The 21,522-nt window shown below is 36.1% G+C and overlaps 1 protein-coding gene across 1 annotated transcript; it reads right to left on the reverse strand.

Moving 5' to 3' along the window:
* Nucleotides 1-2,419: 2,419 nt before the first annotated feature.
* On the reverse strand, nt 2,420-14,215 carry pou1f1 (POU class 1 homeobox 1; the record flags this gene model as incomplete). Its single annotated transcript, XM_082174843.1, has 7 exons — nt 2,420-2,852; nt 2,942-3,002; nt 3,128-3,292; nt 5,316-5,561; nt 8,704-8,796; nt 8,943-9,092; nt 14,089-14,215. 7 exons carry the CDS (start codon nt 14,213-14,215, stop codon nt 2,642-2,644), a joined length of 1,053 nt encoding a protein of 350 aa, XP_082030969.1. The 3' UTR covers nt 2,420-2,641.
* Between the last annotated feature and the right edge of the window lie 7,307 nt (nt 14,216-21,522).

A 21,522-nucleotide genomic window follows, 5' to 3' on the forward strand; every position in this document is an offset into this window, starting at 1 on the left:
GCTGTCATCTGGACCCCATGATTGGAGGTTCTCACACTAATGAACCTGTGGCGGGGATGGGCAACTTTTTTGTCCAGGAGAGCCATGCTTGAAAAATCTAAGCATATGCTGTAACATTTTAAAATGTTCTTTACACTTCAAAGTTCCTTTATGAACTGATCACTAAAAGATTCTATGGGGAACCAAAAAATGGTTCTTCTATGGCATCACTGCAAAATTCCCCTTTTGGAACCTTTAAGAGTGGGATTGTAGAAAGAGCTTACCATGGTGAAATTGTAGTTGATTTACGGCTGGAACACACCGCATGACTTTTGTACAGATTTGTGCCACGATTTTCAATCTGGACGAGTCGACGCTAGTTGCTGAAAGTCAAAGTCAGTCTGCAGACGCTCAATCCTCTCCCATTGGAACACGTTGTTGACTGTGTTGGATTTAGCAGAAAATCGCGTAGTGTACAAACTCTGCTTGACACTCATTACATCTAGTTCCATCCATGTTTGATATTTTTTTGACAAATTTGTTTCCAGGCAAATGTTTCATAGCGAATCGAACGGTAGTGTGTGATCCTCAGTCGTTTAGTGTACGATGCCCAGTTTTCTCTCTAACCATTTAAAAAGTCTGCAATAATGCCTAGTGTTTTGAAGTCTGTTCATATTTTAAAAGTCGTATAGTGTATTCCAGCCTTTAGGAGAACTATAGGATCAGTTTTTCTTTTCAGCTTCATCTGTATGTACTTCTCAGCACGGTTTAAAACGGTTCTTTCATTCTAACCAATTCAGTGTGTATATGAATGTACAGTTTATGCTTTGATTTGATTTTCTAATGAATAAAGTACCTTCATATTTGTGACTAACTGGTGTTTAACATGTATTTCAGCATTTAACAATCAGATCATTTGTACAATCATTAAGATGCCAACTAAAAACCTGAGGGTGGCCCGTACTGAACTGTTAAACGGTGGGAAACCTTTAAGCTGAGTGTTATGAACCTTACAATTGTTCTAATGGCCTTTTAGAGCATTTCATATTTCATTAAATTAGACATCATTATTCATAATCATAATGAATCATGATTTTTAAATAAGGTCTTAATGAGTTTGTCGAGTGACCTTTCTTAAATGAACCATTAATTTCAAAGTAATTTAATGAGGTATGGATGTGTAACTGCTGCAAGCGTTCCTGTTGGACTGGAATCTGCAGGAATACATACGGACAAATCCAACGTTTTATTGTTTTCTCAGTGGTCATATTTATGTATGATATACACTGAGAATGTCAAACCCTGTCAACATTATCCCAGAGTATACTGTATTTATTGCATTATTAGGTCATATGTGGTGGTTAGGGATGTGTTGCTGACACAGTCAATGGCAGGAGATGATGATCATATAGATCATATCACCCATATCTCTCTGCTGAGAGCGGTTGTGTGCTACCTCATCATAACACTGTCAGGAACAATGCAATACTGTAAATAATCCCTCAGTAAAACCCAGTAGGGCTCTGATCATACACACATATACGCACATGATAGATGCTTAATTCCCTCCCGTCGGAATGATGTTTGATTATGTTTAATAATCTGAATCACAGCACACTTACCTCACATGTTGTTACGATTCATGCGAAGCATGTAATTCACATAATAATGCCCAGATTGTTGCAGAGCATCTAATGACTTGCAGCATCTTAAAATAATATGACAAACAAAGCATGCCCACAATATTAGTCATTTATTTGGACGCATTCATCATTTCTATATACAAATGAAAGGTTTGGATGCTTCATACAAAACTCTACAGTGCAATGACACATTTCCAAGATGTGTTTTCAGTTATGTTTTTTTTTTTTTTATAGTTGCATATTTTGATAATACATTAAACTTTGATTGGAATGTATTTAAATATATTAATGGTGAATAATTTTTTTTAACAACATTGAAAAGTATCAAGATGCTATTCTGCCCTTTTAAGTATTTTCAAATGTAGAAACCACAAACATCCCATTTTAGAGCAAAAACACTTTTTTTTTATGTCTTTGAACAACTGAGGTTTAGATTTTAATGAGTGGGCTGCTTAAATTCTCCTATAATTAATAAAAGCAATATAAAAGCAATAAAACACAATAAATAAATATAAACAATAATATAAATAAATTAAAATGAAATAAAATAGAAAGTATTTGGACACTAAAAGCATTACTAAAAATCTATGAATGGCATTGCATTATATAACACAATATCAAACCAACTGGCATAGAATTTTTTTTTCAAAATTTAAATGATAAAACACTGGATATATAATATGAAGAGAAAGTAGGCTATTGTGGCACGATGTATTTGTAAAACATTAGCGAATCATATTCATACAGTAGTTAATGTGATGAATTACACCTGGTTATTCTGATAGGACACTTGTTTCAAATGAGTCCAAACGTTTCAGAAGGTCATAGTGTGTTAGCAGATGTCATTTGGTTGGATATTTTGATATCTATGAGATAACATTCAGACATTTTTAAAAGTGTTCAAACCCTTTATTTGGGTTAATCACTACAATAAACCCACTCACTGCCAAAGTTTGGTGTGCATTCTTGCCTGTGGATAATAATCACATCCCAGGACAGCATCTGGAGACTCTGGCTCTTCAGGGTCTACAGGCTGCAGTCTCTTTGGCCATGAACGAGCTGTGGTGTAGACTGGTTTTCACCCTCTTCTCCCTCTGCCGGCGGTTACAGAACCACACGCGGACCACCTCCTTCTCCAGATGGAGACCCTCCGCCATTCGCACGATCTCCTGAGATGATGGCTTACTCTTCTCCACGAAATTTCTTTCTAAGGCTTCCTTAGCCCCAAGACTGAGAGAGGAAATTAAGAATTAATTAGGCATTAATGAGAGGGAGATGCTGATATAATGGCTTTTGTTTAGTTCGAATTCCCCATTTACCTGATGGTTGTTCTTCGTTTCCGTTTACGCTCATGCATGCCCATCTTCTCATTAAAAAGAGCTGATGGGAGTCGCAAATTAGAGCTAAGCAATCTTTAGTTTTCCTTCAAAACTCAGGGATAATGGCATGGTGGTGGTAAATAAATAAATATATAAATAATCCCACTGAGGAGTGTGTTGACTCACCACCGGCTTGCTCGGCCTCCTCCAGCCACTTTGCCAGGATGGATTTGAGCTTGCAGGCGTTTTTGAAGCTGAGCTGCAAGTTCTCGAAGCGGCAGATGGTGGTTTGGCTGAATTCAGAGCCGTGCACAGCCGCCAGTGCTTCACCCACATTGGTCTGTGTGTAACCTGCCAATCGAAGCTGAAACTTAGGAAAAGTTTTGCTAGCAAACCCTTGAGGGAAAGAATGTGCGGTTGGTTGTACTGAATGTGCACTTGCAGAGTACTTCAAATCTTCAAAGTAGCCTGTATTTTAATGATACTTGCAGATAATATAATATTAATGGAAAAAAAGGTCACCCAAACTAACATACAAATATGTCATGTGTTGCGTTGATGCGAGAGCAGACGTTGCATGAACGAGAGATCAGTGGTTGGAGATTCATATTTCTTAAATGGTAACTCTCGCCAAATTGCAACCTAGGCTATTTTTGTTGATCTACCTGAGTCAAACATTCATGTAAAAGCATAATTAGGATGGAAACGCCACTTTTAAGATTGACCGTATTTTGTTAGTAAAGATCTTTACTCTCCTCTTGGCATTCGGAGATCGACTACTTTTGACTGACAAAATTCCAGCCACCGGAAACACTAACTGATAAAGTGAGTCGTACAAAACCTTTCTTTTTAGTAAACTTAGTGTACACAAACAATGCTGTCAATGCTCGAGTTCATGTGTAGAGCCCCTGGTGATACTTCAAGCACAGTTTCATGTTGTGTCGAGCCTTCTTAGTGTTTTAGAAATAGTGATTTTGATGCTATCATAGAAGTGCCCCATGCACTCCCATTCAAAAGGCATTTTGACCGAAAACGAAAATACGGTCAATCTGAAAAGTGGCGTTTCCATTCCAATTATGCTTTTACACGAAGGTTTGACTCGGGTAGATTAACAAAAAATAGCCTAGGTTCATTTTGGAGTCACATGGATTACTGTAATGATGCGTTTACTACATTTCTGGGGCTTGAAAGTGGTAGTTGCGTAGGCTTTCAATGGAGGGACAGAAATCTTCATTTGTGTTTTGAAGATGAACGAAAGTCTTACGGGTTTGGGACGACATGAGAGTGAGTCATTTAAAAGTAAAGTTTAAAAATCAATGAAATCAAAATTGAAGTTTTTTGCCATTTTGTATGAATACGTTAGCCTTACTGTTATCTATAAGCTAGTGTGTTCCTAAACAACGCAACAAATTCACATTTAGAAGATATACTTTAAGCATTCAAAACTTGGATATGGATCAATATGGATCAATGATCTTGATGACATCACTCTGCACTTCAGTTTCTCATCATTTTTTTCTGTCCAATCAAATGCTCTCTAGAATTTATAGCATCCTGATACATTATAAATAGACGCTGAAGCTGTGGCTAAAATTGTTTCATTTGTTCACACATTTACTATTGTCTACATGGTAAATAGCACATAATGCACTATATAGGGAGTATAAATATGCTTTCCATTGAGGCGAATGAAGTCTGGTTTTATGTTAGTGTCACGAGAGATACGAGAGCACAGAGCGGATCATATGTGCGAGTCGGCGCAGGCAAGAAAACGTATCGGACCCATTTGAATGCTGTACAGAATGCTGTATTTTAAAGCGACATTATTTTAAAGAAACGGTTAGAGATTAGGAGGAAAATTAGCTTTTGCCGAGCTCAACGGCTCTGGCTATTGCCAATTTTTTTAAAGGGGGAGGAGCTACGATATGCCCCGCCCTGTCTTCCAGTTTCATTGGAAATTACTCTTATAACTGATTTTAAAACTCTAATTTGTTATTCATTAAGAATTCTTTTTTATATATTATCTACATAATAAGTACTCTTTGTAGCTGCAACAGTTGAGTTAATGAAGTGTTTTTCGGTTAATTAAATGCATCATTCAGGTATTTGAAGTGCAATTTTCAGTGTGAACACACCACTCATTTACACTACAAAATGACAGAATAGTGCATAAGAACACGAATTGGGCGACCAAATGTTTATTATGTTTTGATGTGCAGTTAGGGGTGGATGATAGCTTTATAATAATTGGCCTTCACAGAAATAAATATCTAATATCAACCATGTAAACAAACTAAACTGGTTTGATATAAGCTAATCAAAATATGTTTATATGGGAAACGATATTCAACACGGTCCAGCTTAAAAGACAAACCTAGTTTGATCCTCCTCAGTTTGAAGTCATTAGCGAACTTCTCCAGTTCCCGGATCTGAGGCGAGTCCATATCGGGGGGCTCTTCCAGGGGCCGGCTCTTCCTGCGCAGCTCCTGCTTGATGTCCCCTAGAGAGGGTTCATCCGTGAGCAGGGCCTGGGGCAGCGGCTGGAAGCTGTGGGTCAGAGCACACGAGCCCCCGCCCAAACCGTGCTCGGGGAACTTGTAGAGGCGTGGAGCCAGAGCTCCTGCGGGACAGCAGGACAGACATGAAGGAAAACATGAAGGAACTCTTCATATCTCAGACAGGATATCAGTTATTCCAACGACCACAAAGGAAAACTCTATTGTGAATTCATTTATTTTCTAAACACCAACAGATTCATTGAGCCAAATGCAAAGCTTTATAATGTGCATGGGTTGCTCCCTTGACACTTTTTTTTGTTGCCATATTTATGTTAGTGAGATCTGTCAGGTGTCGGGGTAATTGCTGTTATGCAGTGCATTTTAAAAATGAATATGTGTTGTGAAAATGATATAATAAAGTGCTGTCTTTAGGAATATCTATTGGAAAGTGATATTAGGGACAGTGATTTGACCCTTTAAATATTTCAATTAGAGAGAGAACAAAAATAAACTCCTAATATATCTTAATAACCTGCCAACTTTTACCTCTGGTTCACCCTCAATTAATTGTGATATTGTGATGATTTTCATCTTTATATATATAGTACCGGTCAAAAGTTTGGAAACATTACTTTTTAAAATGTCTTTGAAAGAAAAGTCTCTTATTCTGATCAATCCTGCATTTATTTGATCAAAAATACAGGAAAACTGTAATATTGTGAACAATTATTACAGTCTAAAAGAATGGTTTTCTATTTTAAAATACTTTAAAAAATAATTTATTTATGTGATTTTTTACTTTTTAATATACTGTTTTTTTTATTACTTTTTATGCATCAATGAATCCTAATCAGAGGTTCCCAAAAAAAATATTAAGCAGCACAAACTGTTTCCAACATTGATAATAACTCAGCATATTAAAATGACTGAATTCTGACACTGAATTCTGCTTTGCATCACAGAAAAAAATATATATATATATATATTTTAAAGTATATTAAATTATTTTAAATTGTAATAATATTTCACAATGTTAATTGTTTTCTGTATTTTTGATCAAATAAACGCAGGCTTGATGAGCATAAGAGACTTATTTCAAAAACATTAAAACTAGTAATGTTTCCAAATTACTGTATTAGTTATAGGCTAATGGGAATATAGAAAAAGTCTTAATATGTCGGAGGCTTTACATTTTCTATCTTTCAAATAACAATAAATTGATCTGCATCTCCCTCTAGTGGCGGGATGTTTCCAGTGCATCACATGCCACTGTATTCAGATTTGGGCCTCGGTTAAATTCAGCGGTGGATATTTCTAATTACACAGCACATGAAGACATTTTATAGTTAATCAAATAAACTGACATAGGCTTTTTTTTTAACAGTAAGGATCTCTTCTGTATACAGTACTGAATATAACTGTTATTTCTTGCTACAAACACTAGATGGAAGCACAAACAAAAGGAATTACCTGGTAATGTAAATGCTGTAGGCCAGGCGCGTCGTTAGACATGGGCCTCCGGGGCTTCAGCCCCGGATGTTTTTTTTATAGCCCCGGGGCCGGATCTCAATTTTTTTTATTTATTGATCATTATTATTAGGCAAAGTGGCAAGCAGCACGAGTCCACGAGCCGTGAGAGCAGGGCGTGGACAGTAGCGTGAGTGTTAATGAGTCACCTGAATTCAAGTTCAAGCACCGGTTTCAAGTTTCTCACGGATGAACTTCGGGGGCGCGCGCGCCGCACCGGTTTAAAATAACTAACGCAGTCAGCACCGCCGCACAGTCTTCAGTCACACCAGATGTTGTCAGGCTATATGTCAGTAAAACTCAGAAAAACGAACTTACTTACGTCGTGCCAGCCGTTTGCTCGCGGCTCAATCACGCGCAAATGCGGCGCGCCCTGTATCACGCAAAATAAACTAGCATGTAACGTCGTGTTCTGTCGTCAATTAAGTATTGAAATAACCAAAAGGGAGATTAAAGCTGCGTCAAAACTATGTCGGGGCTTTTGTATTCCTTTGTAGGCTAAATGTTACACATTTTGGCGTAGCCCTACTCAATTTTCATTATTAATATTCTAACATTTTATCAATATTGCAAAGTCATCAAAACTAACTAAATATTTTGTGACCAAAAATGTGAAAAATAGGCCTACATCTAGCCTAAATGATCGTTCATGACATTCTTTTAACTATAAGCCACCCAATTTGTCTAGATCTGTATTATTTCCTTTGTATAATGTGCTTAAATATTGCTGCGCAGTCGTGTGATTTAGTCTGCTTGATTAAAATTATTACAATGTATTCCTAACTCTGATATGTAGCCTATATATAAGGTCCTCGAATGTGTTCGAAAATTTCACCAGCATCAGCCTTTTCACAGTTTCTATCACTCCGCTTGTCTGTGTTTGCACAACTTGCATCATTAGGCCAGTAATGGTGACAAGTGACTGTCTTTATGAGTGAACAATTGAAATTTAATTGAACTGATTTAATAGTGCCAAAAACATTGATTAACTCAAGAAAGAAACAAGTTGCTGAAACCAATCTTTAATGCTAAAAAGTTTACATCTATGCAAAATAATCCTTGAAAGATTTCTCATTTAAGGCCATTCCTGTTTGGAATATGTGGTTGTGTATTGTCAACAATAAGCAGAAACATTCTGCATTTCCATTTTCTAGTGTGGATCATTCATTTCAACATTTATCCTCATTCTCATGTTTAAGAATCTGTTATCTGCTTGACAAATAATTTATGCTACTGCCGACTGACATGCTTTTAAAGCTATTGTTATCAAAAAATGTTGGCCGTCAAACACCTTAAAATTTACATATGTAAGTCTGAGAAATAAAAATTTTCTCGGGGGAGCATGCCCCCCAACCCCCCTAACTACCTCACATTTGAATGTGTGTGTCTGTGTGGTAGTATGGCCTGGTGTGGCCACAGTGCCAGGACTGAATTTTTTAACCAGTCTGCCTGCATATAGGCCTAAAATATACATTATTCTCTATATCGAATCATGTTATCTTGTTACCCACCCTAGCCCCTGACGTTTAGGGCTCAGCCCCTGATGTTTTTAAAACCTAGAAACGCCCCTGCTGTAGGCCTATTACTATTTTCTAATAGAGGCAGAATGGCACCACACGCGCTGCAGTTTTTGTCACTGGTAACTATTTTTATTCTGATGATAGCCTAAATGATTTATTCTGACTGACTTTGAACGTTTAACACCTGTACGTGTGTCTGTTCTGGTTGAGGTTGTACCTTGCAGTGAACTGTTGACCATGTTGGCATGAGGAACACTGCAGGTCTGCAGGATGCGGGTCTGAGAGATGCTGGCAGAGAGCATTTCCTGCGCTGGAGACACACACACACACACACACACACACACACACACACACACACACACACGCGCGGTATTTCTGAGTGTGTTTATGATAATACACAAGCACAGAAGAGCAGTACTTCTCTTAGTTGCGTAAGTTGTGCGTAAGTTGACGTACCCGTCATCATGCCGTAGGTGGTCTGCTGGTTGCTATAGTGACACGGGGGCATCGGGTAGTGCAGGCTCGCTGACGCGTTACTCAGAGCGGAAGTGGACAGATGCATGTGAGAGCGTTTGGATGACTGGACCAGCGGGAGACCTGAGTGTACTAAACCAGACACTAATATCAGTGAGACATCACAGACAGACAGATAGACAGACAGACAGACAGACATGCAGACAGATATATAGATAGACAGACAGACATATACAGTATATAGATAGACAGACAGACAGAATGATAGACAGACATGCAGACAGATATATAGATAGACAGACAGACAGACATATATATAGATAGACAGACAGACAGACAGAATGATAGACAGACAGATAGATAGATAGATAGATAGATAGACATATAGACAGACAGATAGATAGATAGATAGATAGATAGATAGATAGATAGACAGACAGACAGATAGATAGATATAGATATATAGACAGACAGATATATAGATAGACAGACAGACAGACATATATATAGATAGACAGACAGACAGACAGAATGATAGACAGACAGATAGATAGACAGATAGACAGACAGATAGATAGATAGATAGATAGATAGATAGACAGACAGACAGATAGATATAGATATATAGACAGACAGATATATAGATAGATAGACAGACAGACAGATAGACAGGCAGAATGATAGACAGACAGACAGATAGATAGATTTATTCATTCATTTATTTAGCTGACGCTTATATCCGAAGCGACTTACAATTGCTATATATGTCAGAGGTCGCACGCCTCTGGAGCAACTAGGGGTTAAGTGTCTTGCTCAGGGACACATTGGTGTCTCACAGTGGATTCGAACCCGGGTCTCTCACACCAAAGGCATGTGTCTTATCCACTGCGCCACCACCACCAGATAGATAGATAGACAGTCAGATAGACAGATATATAGATAGACAGACAGACAGACAGATAGATAGACAGCCAGATAGATAGACAGACAGACTGATATATAGACAGACAAATAGATAGATAGACATAGACAGATATATAGTTAGATAGATAGGCAGAATGAGACAGACAGATAGATATATAGACAGACAGATATATAGATAGATAGACAGACAGATAGATAGATAGATAGATAGATAGATAGATAGATAGATAGACAGATAGATAGATAGATAGACAGACTGATATATAGACAGACAGACTGATATATAGACAGACAGATAAAATGATAGACAGACAGATAGATAGATAGACAGACAGATAGATAGATAGATAGACAGCCAGATAGATAGACAGACAGACTGATATATAGACAGACAGATAAAATGATAGACAGACAGATAGATAGATAGACCTAGACAGATATATAGTTAGATAGATAGGCAGAATGAGACAGACAGATAGATATATAGACAGACAGATATATAGATAGATAGATAGATAGATAGATAGATAGATAGATAGATAGATAGACAGATAGATAGATAGATAGATAGACAGACAGATATATAGATAGACAGACAGACACACAGACAGACATATATATATAGACAGACAAACAGAATGATAGACAGACAGATATATAGACAGACAGATATATATATATAGATAGATAGACAGACAGACAGATATATAGATAGATAGACAGGCAGAATGATAGACAGATAGATAGACAGACAGATATATATATATATAGATAGATAGACAGACAGACAGACAGACAGATATATAGATAGATAGACAGACAGATAGACAGGCAGAATGATAGACAGATAGATAGATAGACAGACAGAATGATAGATAGATAGACAGACAGACAGATATATATATAGATAGATAGACAGACAGATATATAGATAGATAGACAGACAGATAGACAGGCAGAATGATAGACAGATAGACAGACAGATAGACAGACAGATATATATATAGATAGATAGACAGACAGATTAGATAGATAGATAGACAGACAGACAGACAGAATGATAGACATATAGACAGACAGAATGATAGACAGACAGATGTAAGATAGATAGATATACAGACAGACAGATATTCCTCTTCATATAGTACAATTTATTGAAAATAATACACAAAAACAAACTTTTTCTCTGATTGAAACAGAGCAACTGATTACTAAAAGAAGCTCTTCCACGTTTCCTGAACCTCTCGTCTCGTCACTGCCTAAGGTGACATTTACACTAATAATTCATTATTGCAGTAATAATGAACACCAGATTGCATCATTTCTTCCTTCATCAAATGCCTCTGAAAATAAAATTAAACTGGTTTAATGAAGGAAAGCAGGTATGTAAATACAGACAATAATTCTTAATATGCGCAGTGACCTCCGGCTGTCAGATCTGAACAGAACACTCAATTGAGTTTCATTCAGATCAGAGTAAACCTGTGGGTGGTAATCAAACTCTCTCTGAGAACAACCTCCACTAACACTCCTCATATAGCCTGGCCTTAGTAGTGCACCATTGCCATTGAATCAGCCTTTTGATCCCTTATTAAAAACACACGCTGGTTTATTCCATCATTATTCTGAGTGTCAGAAGTTAAATGTTCAGATACATTAACAGCCACATTATGATAAATAGCCCTTCAAACGATCAGATCTCTGCATACTCTGACATTCAGGCTTCACTTTCTGAAGCGCGGCTGAGTTAACAGAGGTCGTATGTGTGTGAAAAGAAATGCCAAAACATTTCAATTTGAGAGTTTTGCATCTTCTGGCTCAGAGCCCGCGCTAAATGGCACGGTTTTAGTAATTATGCATAAGAACTATGATTTGCTATGGCAAACAATGAGGAGAGATTTGACGCAATGCATTGAGTTTCTGACAAGACATTCACTAATGCTCTCTCGCTTGTGAGACTGGGACGAAAATAAGCACCCGATAATTTAGCAATCAACATGTCAAAGTAATAATATGTCTGCTTTGATAATTATCTACGGAGAAGTAACAGCTGTGCAAATTGAGCTGATTAACCACGTCTACATAATTTTGATTTATTTCAACAAGTTACTGTAGGTCTTGGCAGTTTCTTCTCTTCCCTACACTTTCAAAACTTTGGGGTCAGTCATTTGTTTTTGAAATAAATTAATACTTTTATTCAGCAAGGACCTTTTAAATTGATCAAAAGTGACAGTAAAGATATTTATAATGTTACAAAAAAAATCAATTTCAAATAAATGCTGTTCTTTTGAACTTTCTATTCATCAAAGAATCCTGAAATAAATGTATCATGGCAGCACAACTATTTTCAACATTGATAATAATCAGAAATGTTTCTTGAGCAGCAAATCATCATATCAGAACGATTTCTGAAGGATCATGTGACACTGAAGACTAGTAATGATGTAATGATGATGAAAATTCAGCTTTGCATCACAGGAATAAATTACATTTTAAAATATATTACATTTACATTTAAATTGTAATAATATTTCCCATTATTACTGCTTTTTTGTTGATCAAATAAATGCTGCCTTGGTGAACAAAAGAGACGAAATAGAAATTAGTGTTTCTGATATAAAAAGGCATTGGTCAATGCATTATACTTTTGATTTGGTGCTATTTTTCCAAAAGTATTTCCCCAGGGAAAAAGAGATGAGATCTCAGGAAAGGTCACTTCCTCAGTGAGAGTCAGACAGATGGTGAGTGATGACTGGAGATAATACCAAATAATATGACAACTTTAGGGTCATATAGACTAGGTCGAAAGGACACTTGCTCATAGTCCAGTCTCTCTCTCGTTTCTCACCTTGCTCTTGTTCTGTTTTTCATTTTGAAAAAAAAAAAAGGAAAGAAAAAATCCTCTATATGGGAAGTATTCCCACTGGACAAATGCTGTCATCTCAGATTTGAGACTGATCTACAAAAGTCCAACTTTATAACTTATTCCAACTTATTCCATGACATTTGCAACTTTTTTCATTTCTATTAGTTTTTTCAAAATGGACAGAAGAGAAATGTATAATGTCAAAGAAACTATTTCAAATAAATGCTGTTTATTGATACTTTCTATCCATCAAAGAATCAACAAAACGTGTTGGTTTCCACATAAATATTAACACTGATAATAATAAGAGATGTTTTCAGTCAGCATGAATGATTTCTGAAGGATCATGTGACACTGAAGACTGGAGTAATGATGCTGAAAATTCAGCTTTTCATCACAGGAATAAATTACATTTTAACATATATTACAATTTTGTTAAGCATGTTACATGTAGTTACTGTAGTAATAACTGTAAATGATGCATAATAACATGCAACTAAACCTAAACCAAACCCCAGTCCTACTCTAACCCTTTAGTAAGTACATGTAGTTACTTATTATTACTCAGTACTTAAATGTATAATTACACTGTAACAATGACACCTTAAAATAAAGGGTTACACTTTATTTGAAGGTGTCTTTGTTACACTGTAATTATACATTTAAGTACATTTAAATAGTAAAATTAAGTAACTACATACTTTAGGATTAGGGTTTGGTTTGGTTTAGGGCTAATTGCATGTAATTATGCATAATTTATAGTATTACAATAGTAACTATATGTAACGTGTAACAATGACACTGTAAAATAAAGTGTTACCAAATCAAATGTAACCCAATTTTATTTTAAATTGTGATCAATTTGCGTAATATTACTGAATTGTTTTTGTCAAATTAATGCAGTCTTGGCAAACATAAGAGTTCTTTCAACAACATCTACAAATCTTACAGACCCCAAACTTTAAAACTTTATAGCGTGGTTTTGTCTCAAATTCATAATACTCAACATTTTTTAAAATAAAATAAAATAAACATTGAAATGTACTACCATGAACTGCATAGGCTCAACAATATGCAAAAATGATTAACATGACAGAGCCTAAAAAAGAAATATTATGCTATATATGAATAATAAATGTAATAAGTGTTTACCAGCCAAACACACGGAACAAACACACAGTATTGCACCAAATGCCAGGTGGATTTGCACAAAAGTATTGTACAGTTAGACACCAACAACAAAAGCCAATACGATTATTTATTAGCTATCCTAACCACGCTCCATTATATAGTCAGTTGCATTGTATTATTGGCATTACGCATTGTTTTTAGATTTACCTGGAGGGCCCATGTTGGCATGGCTGGTGACGGGCAGACAGTCTGCGGCTCCGCTGTGGTGCATGAGCAGCGAATCTCCGCTCAGAGTCGTGAAGGAATCGCTGGTGCTGAAGGCCTGGCAGGTCATGACTCACCTGTGTGACACGAGCGGGGCGTGTGCAGGTATTTATGCTGAGCCCCCTCAGACCCCCTCATCCATGTTAATAAGCTCTTGCTCTATAGGCACAGCTCTGGTAATCAGGACAAAGAGGTGCAATCTGATACTGTCCATTTCCACTGTGTGCGGCTTCCAACAAACACCAGTGACTGCTTTGACAAACCACGGCTTATGAGACTTAAGAGTAATTAGCCATTCCAGAATGTGTTTACATTTACATTTCAGATGCAACGAGGGCATAAATATGGAGTTATCATCGAATATAAGACATTTTTAGGGTTTATTATGAGTGCATGAGAATTAAAAATCTATGGTATTACTTGAATTAAACCACAGTATTATAGTAAAAAAAAAAAAAAAGTATTGTAATGCATTACAATATCGTGTTACTTCTTATAGAAAGCAATGTGTTACAGTACTTTTGTGTTACTTTTTCTCATCTGGGCTGGGCTGTTCGTTTGTTCTATTTGTGTTTTTGGCTAAAGTAAAGGCCCCTTTAAACCAAAAGTGAAATTAATAAGCTTCAGGATGAAGGAAATGCAAATTCACGTATATGTACAGTGTGATTTCTCTTAACATGGGGACAGGAGACGTGTCATTCAATAAATGGGCAATAACATAATAAACTATTTGAAAAAGTAATCTGATTACGTAACTCGCATTAACTGGTAATATGTAACTTGAATAACCGTTTTTAATTCAAATTATACATATACACTGTTAGCCAAAACACTGGTTTGATATTTCTTTTCATTATTATTATAAATTATTGAATTGAATTGTTTTGTTTTTTATAATTGTTTTACAGTTTGAATTTAGCTGAATGTTAATCTTATTTTCCTGGAGCCATTGGTGGAATTATAATTATCAGTATTATTATATTTTCTTTATTCGTTTTTTTTTTTTTTTTAAGACTTTAAGATACATACATAATTTTTCATCATTTTTAATGACCAAAAAGCTTTCACTAGTTCTTTTTAAAAGAAACTCTGCTTTGATGGTTGTTTTTGAGCACAAATATTTCATGTAGTTTCTCAATTAATGTGAGGTCATAAAAAATGTATGTAGAGCTAAAATATTTTCAAAGTACTTTTAGATTTATTAAAGCATGTCAAAATGCTGATCACAACTGCTTGACATTTCATGTCAACATTCAAACACAAATTCTTTGAAAAAAAAAAGATGTTTATCTTAAGCTTATCAACTGTCAGTGTGATATATTCATTCTCATGACTGTTGTAATATCCGCAGAAGAAGTTCTCATTTTAGTTTAGTGAAACCTTTGGCTTGATTCCACGCGAGTGTGGATGTTTACTTGACCGGTGTGTAGCCGGCCATCTGGTCACTGGTCAATTAGTTTTTGTTGCATTTGTGCTGGCACATTCATGTGTTTGTTAATATAAGCCTCAAAAGCCCTAGTCTTGAGACGGAGATGTTAGAACTTGCTTTATTTGTGATCATCTAACTCACCGTGAGCAGGTGCCTGACTGCCGGCTCTCTGAGGCTCAGGTACAGCACAATAGTTCAGGCGAGCCTTCGTGGTTTGTGTCTGAATGACAAAGTAATCGCCTGAAGACTTCTCCCTTTGCATACTGAGGAAGACGCAGTGAATATTTAGAACAGAGTATGGCAGTCTGGATGAATCAGTACTGCAGAAATGTAAATAATCTGGGTCTCAGTCTTACAAATTTCCGCCTCACTATCCCCTCACGCAAACCCAAGATAATGAGGATTCCTATTAAGATTAGTGCATTTATCCCACAGTATTTCACCATACTAAGGTAAATATGACTGCACCACTAGCCATGAGACGCCATGTGTTAGTGGTTTTATCATGGGAGATGCGTGTTCTGATCACTAATTTTATAACATAGTGTCAATATAAAAAAACTAAACAAATGTACAATAAATAAGGACATTAATAACCGAAATTAACAGTTATTAACACTAAGTAATATAGTTTGTTAGTCTAAGTAGTGAACACAAACAGCTCATCCAATCAGAATTTAGAATCTGTACTATAAATACTTTTTTGATGCAAGCAATAAAATAAACTATGAAAACTGAGTCATGACAGCTCTCTGAGTGTTTGGCATGGTAATGGATAAGCCCATGTTGATATGTTTGGTCTGGTGGAATAGATCTGCTGCTGCTGCTGTTTTTGCTGCTGCGTCTGCAGAGTAAGTACAGGACTCGCTACTGCCAATACACACCAGCCTGATCTCACGGCAATTCGTACGAATTCTACGAGGTGGCTAATTCGTACGAATTCATACGACCTCACTCGTACGAATTAGTTCGATTTTTGCTAAATCGTACATATTTTACGAATTGCCCAATTCGTATGAATTCACACTAATGACCTACCCCTGACCCCGCCTCTAAACCTACCCACCACGTGGGTTTAGACAAATCGTACAAATTCGTACGAGTGAGGTCGTACGAATTCGTACGAATTAGCCACCTTTTTATCACTCATACGAATTTGTACGAATTGGTCGTGAGATAGCGTTGTACACACACAACACGCTGTGAGCAAGACATGCTGCTGCTGTACAATATAACATACATGAATCACCCGTAGAAGATCTATACAGGTGGAGCTGGGGGAGGTGGAGGGTTTCTGAAAGCGCGCTGCACTGCTACGGAAAATACTGACTGAGTATCTGAAGGTTGAGCGGTAAGCTCATTGGCTACTGAAACACCGGGAACCAATCAGCTGTGCCCTATAGACCATATGAGCCAGAGGAACGAGGGCGCCGCCATCTTTAGAATATTGTCTTTTAACTTCCGTTTTGCGGTCGCTCTGTATATTTCTATGGCATTGCTGTCCAGGAGTAATTAGCTTTTGAAGTGGATTTACTTAATCTAAAGTTAACGAAAGTTATCATGAGGATTGTAATGTTTAAAGCAGATGACTAAACAAATGTCAGTCGACCGGAAAGATTTTAAAACGAGCCGTTCATTAATAAACACGCAAAATCGCTGTGAAAATACAGACCAGAAGTCAAAAGACAACGAGCGCAGCGCTGAAAAGGGGCGGGGCTACATAAGGTCTATAGATTGAGTTAAGGACCATCTAGAGTAACATAACTTTATGTAACTTTCTATAATAGTTTTTATAGTTTTTTATTTTTATATTTTCCATTTTTATATTGAATTTTGTTTAAGTTTTTGTAATTTTGTTGTGTTTTGTCATTTTTATTAATGTCTTGTTTTTAGGGGCCAAGTCCCTATTGTAATTGTTATTTTTCTTTATTTATCATCTTTATTTTTTAATATGTCTTTTAGTATTTGTTAATTATGTCAATTTTATCCATTATAATTTTAGTACTAGTCATTTGTCATTTACAGCTCAGGTGATTGGCTGAAAGACGTCTGTTGTCCCATGAGTGAAGATGACGAAACCTGAAAACCTTAGCGGAAACAAATTGTATTCTGTGAGCCACGCATGTTCAACTATCTGGGGAATTGCCAGAATTACCAAAATTTTGCACATTATGCGTAGAAATAGATTTTAACAACAAAAGAATGTCATATTAACAATTTTATTAAAGAATGAATGGCTGAAATTTTAAATGAATGCTGATATTACATATTATTATTAAAAATAATTTAATATTTATAACAATAAAACAATTTGAATTGTAATTGCCGTTATGTCCTGTAATAAGTAATGTGACGGCAACTTCCAATCCTCCAGGCTGTCAAAGGAAGAGACCGATGAAGCTGAGTGCAATACATGTCCCAAGTGAGTTAGTGTCTGCTCTTAAAATAACCCCTTTTGTAGCAACAAGCTTCTGTGGTGGAGGGTATATAAGACATATAGATGGAGAGAGAGAGAGAGAGAGAGAGAGAGAGAGAGGAAAGGGAAGAGTGGTAAAAACAGGCTCCAAGCACAGGATTAAGGGGACCATGAAGAAAACCCTTTCCCATGAGAATGAACAAAGGACATGTGATTTGAAGAAGTAAGACCGTGTTTATTACGTCTCTCAGGTAAATCCCTGCACGTTGAGTCCTCGTAGGCTGCCAGAGTAACCAAGCACGGACACACAAAGCCCCTAAACTTAATTAGTGCAGGGAGCATGAGCTGAGGACCTGCACCTGTCCTGACCGGGTCCTCGCCCCAGCCTGACATACACACACCTCACGCATTGATCCAGCACTGCAGTGGGAACACCACCATCACACACCTTCTCACAGGTATCACATCCTTCTTAACACAAGGCACGCACTGACTGTACGCCTTCCTTATTCTGGAAATGTGTGTGTGTGTGTGTATGGAAAACCTTATTGATTAGACTGACTGGTGGGTCACGACTCCCAAAATGGGTCACAGGTCTGTTCTGATGAGGTCACGGACAGCAAGAAAAACAATGATAAATGCTGATAATAAATGTATACTGTAGTTAGAATAGCAAAAATAGTAATATAAACTTTAAAAAGGGATACAAACACAAAAACTATTATATTATAATATATTATATTATATTATCAGTCAGTAATATTTTTAAATGTTTTTGGAAACAGCCTTTGCTAACCCAGACTGATTAGACTAAACACAGTAAAAACAGTAATATTTTGAAATATTATTACAAATTAAAATAGCTGTTTAATATTTGATTTTAAATATAATTAATTCCTGTGATCAAAGCTGAATTTTCAGCATCATTACTCCAGTCTTCAGTGTCACATGATCCTTCAGAAATCATTCTGATATGCTGATTGGCTGCTCAAGAAACATTTCTTATTATTATCAATATTAAAAACAGTTGTGCTGCTTAATATTGTTGTGGAAACTGTGATAGTTTTTTTTCCCCAGGATTCTTTGATGAATAAAAAGGTCAAAAAGAACTTTATTTATTTATGTATGTATGTATGTATTTATTAATGTATTTATTTATTTATGTATGTATGTATGTATGTATTTGTTTGTTTATTCATTTATTTTGCATTTATAATGCATCATTGCTAAATAAAATAATTAATTTGTATGTTTGATTTTACACACACACACACACACACACACACACACACACACACACACACACACACACACACACACGCATCAAATCAAACACAAATTAATTATGTTATTCAGCAATGATACATTATAAATGCATATATATATAGAGATGTTTCCTAATACATAAAAATGGTTCAAGCTGTGAATAGTTTGCATTTGAACATTTGAAACTTGCTTACTATACATTTTAAATGGAAAATACAAGCAATTAGATGCTTCATGAACCAGCCTTTACCAAAAATGTTCAAGGTAAATATATATATACACATATGAAGCATCCAATTGCTTGTATTTTCCATTTAAAATGTATATTAAGCAAGTTTCAAATGTTCAAATGCAAACTATTCACAGCTTGAACCATTTTTATGCATTAGGAAACATCTATAAATTCAAATCCAAAGTCAGACAGATCAGGCACGGATCCTCCGGTCAATAGGAAATTAAAGAAGGAATGGGCCGTTGTAAATTACATTGGTGAACAGTCATTACCCTTGCTTTTCACTCTCACATAAATGCTAAATTCATAATTCTAAAGTGCTGAAAGAACGTCGTTCTGTTTCTGTTTCACTCTCTAGGAGCTTGTTGCTTGTGTTCGTTTCATGCACATTAAGCATCTGACTTTGGCTGTGATGAATGTCATCTGCAAGTAAACAGGCCACCGCTCTGGAGCAAAGCAAATGGCAGCTCCCATCCTTAATACCTTAATTCATTATGCAAACATGATCTATTGCCGAACCTAGTGTACTGATGAATATATCAAGAGAACCTTATGTTTAAGTCCTGAAACATCTGCCGAGAGGGATCAGTCATTCAGACTTCAATGCATAAACATGCAAAACGGAGGCAATAAAGGTAATTTCATCAGTATATTCAACATCAGCCTTGATTCTGAAAGGTTAAAGCAGGGAGGGTTTGCTATAGTGACCACATCAGTCCACATGATTTTATCAGTTATTTAGCCAATGTCATTTCCACTTGTTTGCTCTACAACCTCATTTAGTTCATGCTTATTTGAAGATTGTGCATGGTAGGCCTATATTAATGCATTTTCATATTACATATAGCTTGCTCTATAGTAAACAGTTGTTTTAATGCTGTAAAAACGGGCAGGTTTTAGTGGTTTAAAAAAAAAAATTTATTATCTTTTTGATCTCACATTTTTTGCAGCAATTTTCAGCTATGTGTTTTGCATAATATGATTTGGCATATATAATACAAATGAATACAAATATAATAAACAATATCTGTGTTTTCACAAGTTGGGCCTTTTACTACATAGAGAAAACACTCAAGAAATAAAAGATAAACATGCAGACACTATGAATTAAGTAACTCATTTGTTGTTGATTTTTTCTATATAACGAAATGGAGAAAAAAAAGTACCTACCTTTCAAGTAGAACATGACTTTTTGTCTTCTCTGTATATTCTTCCCGTGGACTAAAAACCCTCCAAAATCATCCATCGGTACGACAGTCTGCTCTTCTCAACAAATTGAACTGTGCTCAACTAGCCCTAGGCATTGCATTCATCATTTCCCTAAAAACAAATTACTGAAATAAATGCTTGATGTTTTAAAAGTTTTAGCGAAGCTCCACCTGTGTGAAACTCTCACTCTCACTCAGTCTCACATCTTTCATCAGTGAACATCAGGTTGTGAAGTTTTAAATGTTTTACTTATGCAGCTTCCAAATGCTTCATTCATACCTTCTCCATTTTCATCATGTGTCCGGTCTGTGCAGTTTACAGCGATTGGCTGTAAATATTGATATTTGTGAGTCAATAGTAAGTCCCAATCTCCACCTTAAATGAATAAGTGTTTTCGAAACAATTTCCTGTAAATATTTCACTAGCTAGGGCATTTTCATAACGTGTGCTGAAGAAATACACATTTTATACTTTTATGATAATGAGCGGAATCAGTGCATATGTAATGCAATGAATGGTGACAAGGATGAAATTCACAGCAAAATCGATTACATGCACATCGTCCACCGACGTAAGATGGAAACATTTAGAAATTGCTGGTAAGTGAGCTGCTGTCTACCAATGAACATTAGATAGTATACCAAAACATATTTTTATGATTGTTGGAATATCTTTAGTTTATCTTTCGAGGACAATAATGACTGTACAATATATTGCAGGTATTTATAATGTGCTTTTAAAAGATCAAATCTGTCATCTAACCTGGAAAATGTCTAGTTAGGGAATGACCTTCAGAAACCGACAGTAGGTAAAAGTGGTTCAGTC

Source organism: Leuciscus leuciscus, assembly GCF_965113295.1.
Source record: "Leuciscus leuciscus genome assembly, chromosome: 7".
In the NCBI taxonomy this organism is placed as follows: Eukaryota; Metazoa; Chordata; class Actinopteri; order Cypriniformes; family Leuciscidae; genus Leuciscus; species Leuciscus leuciscus.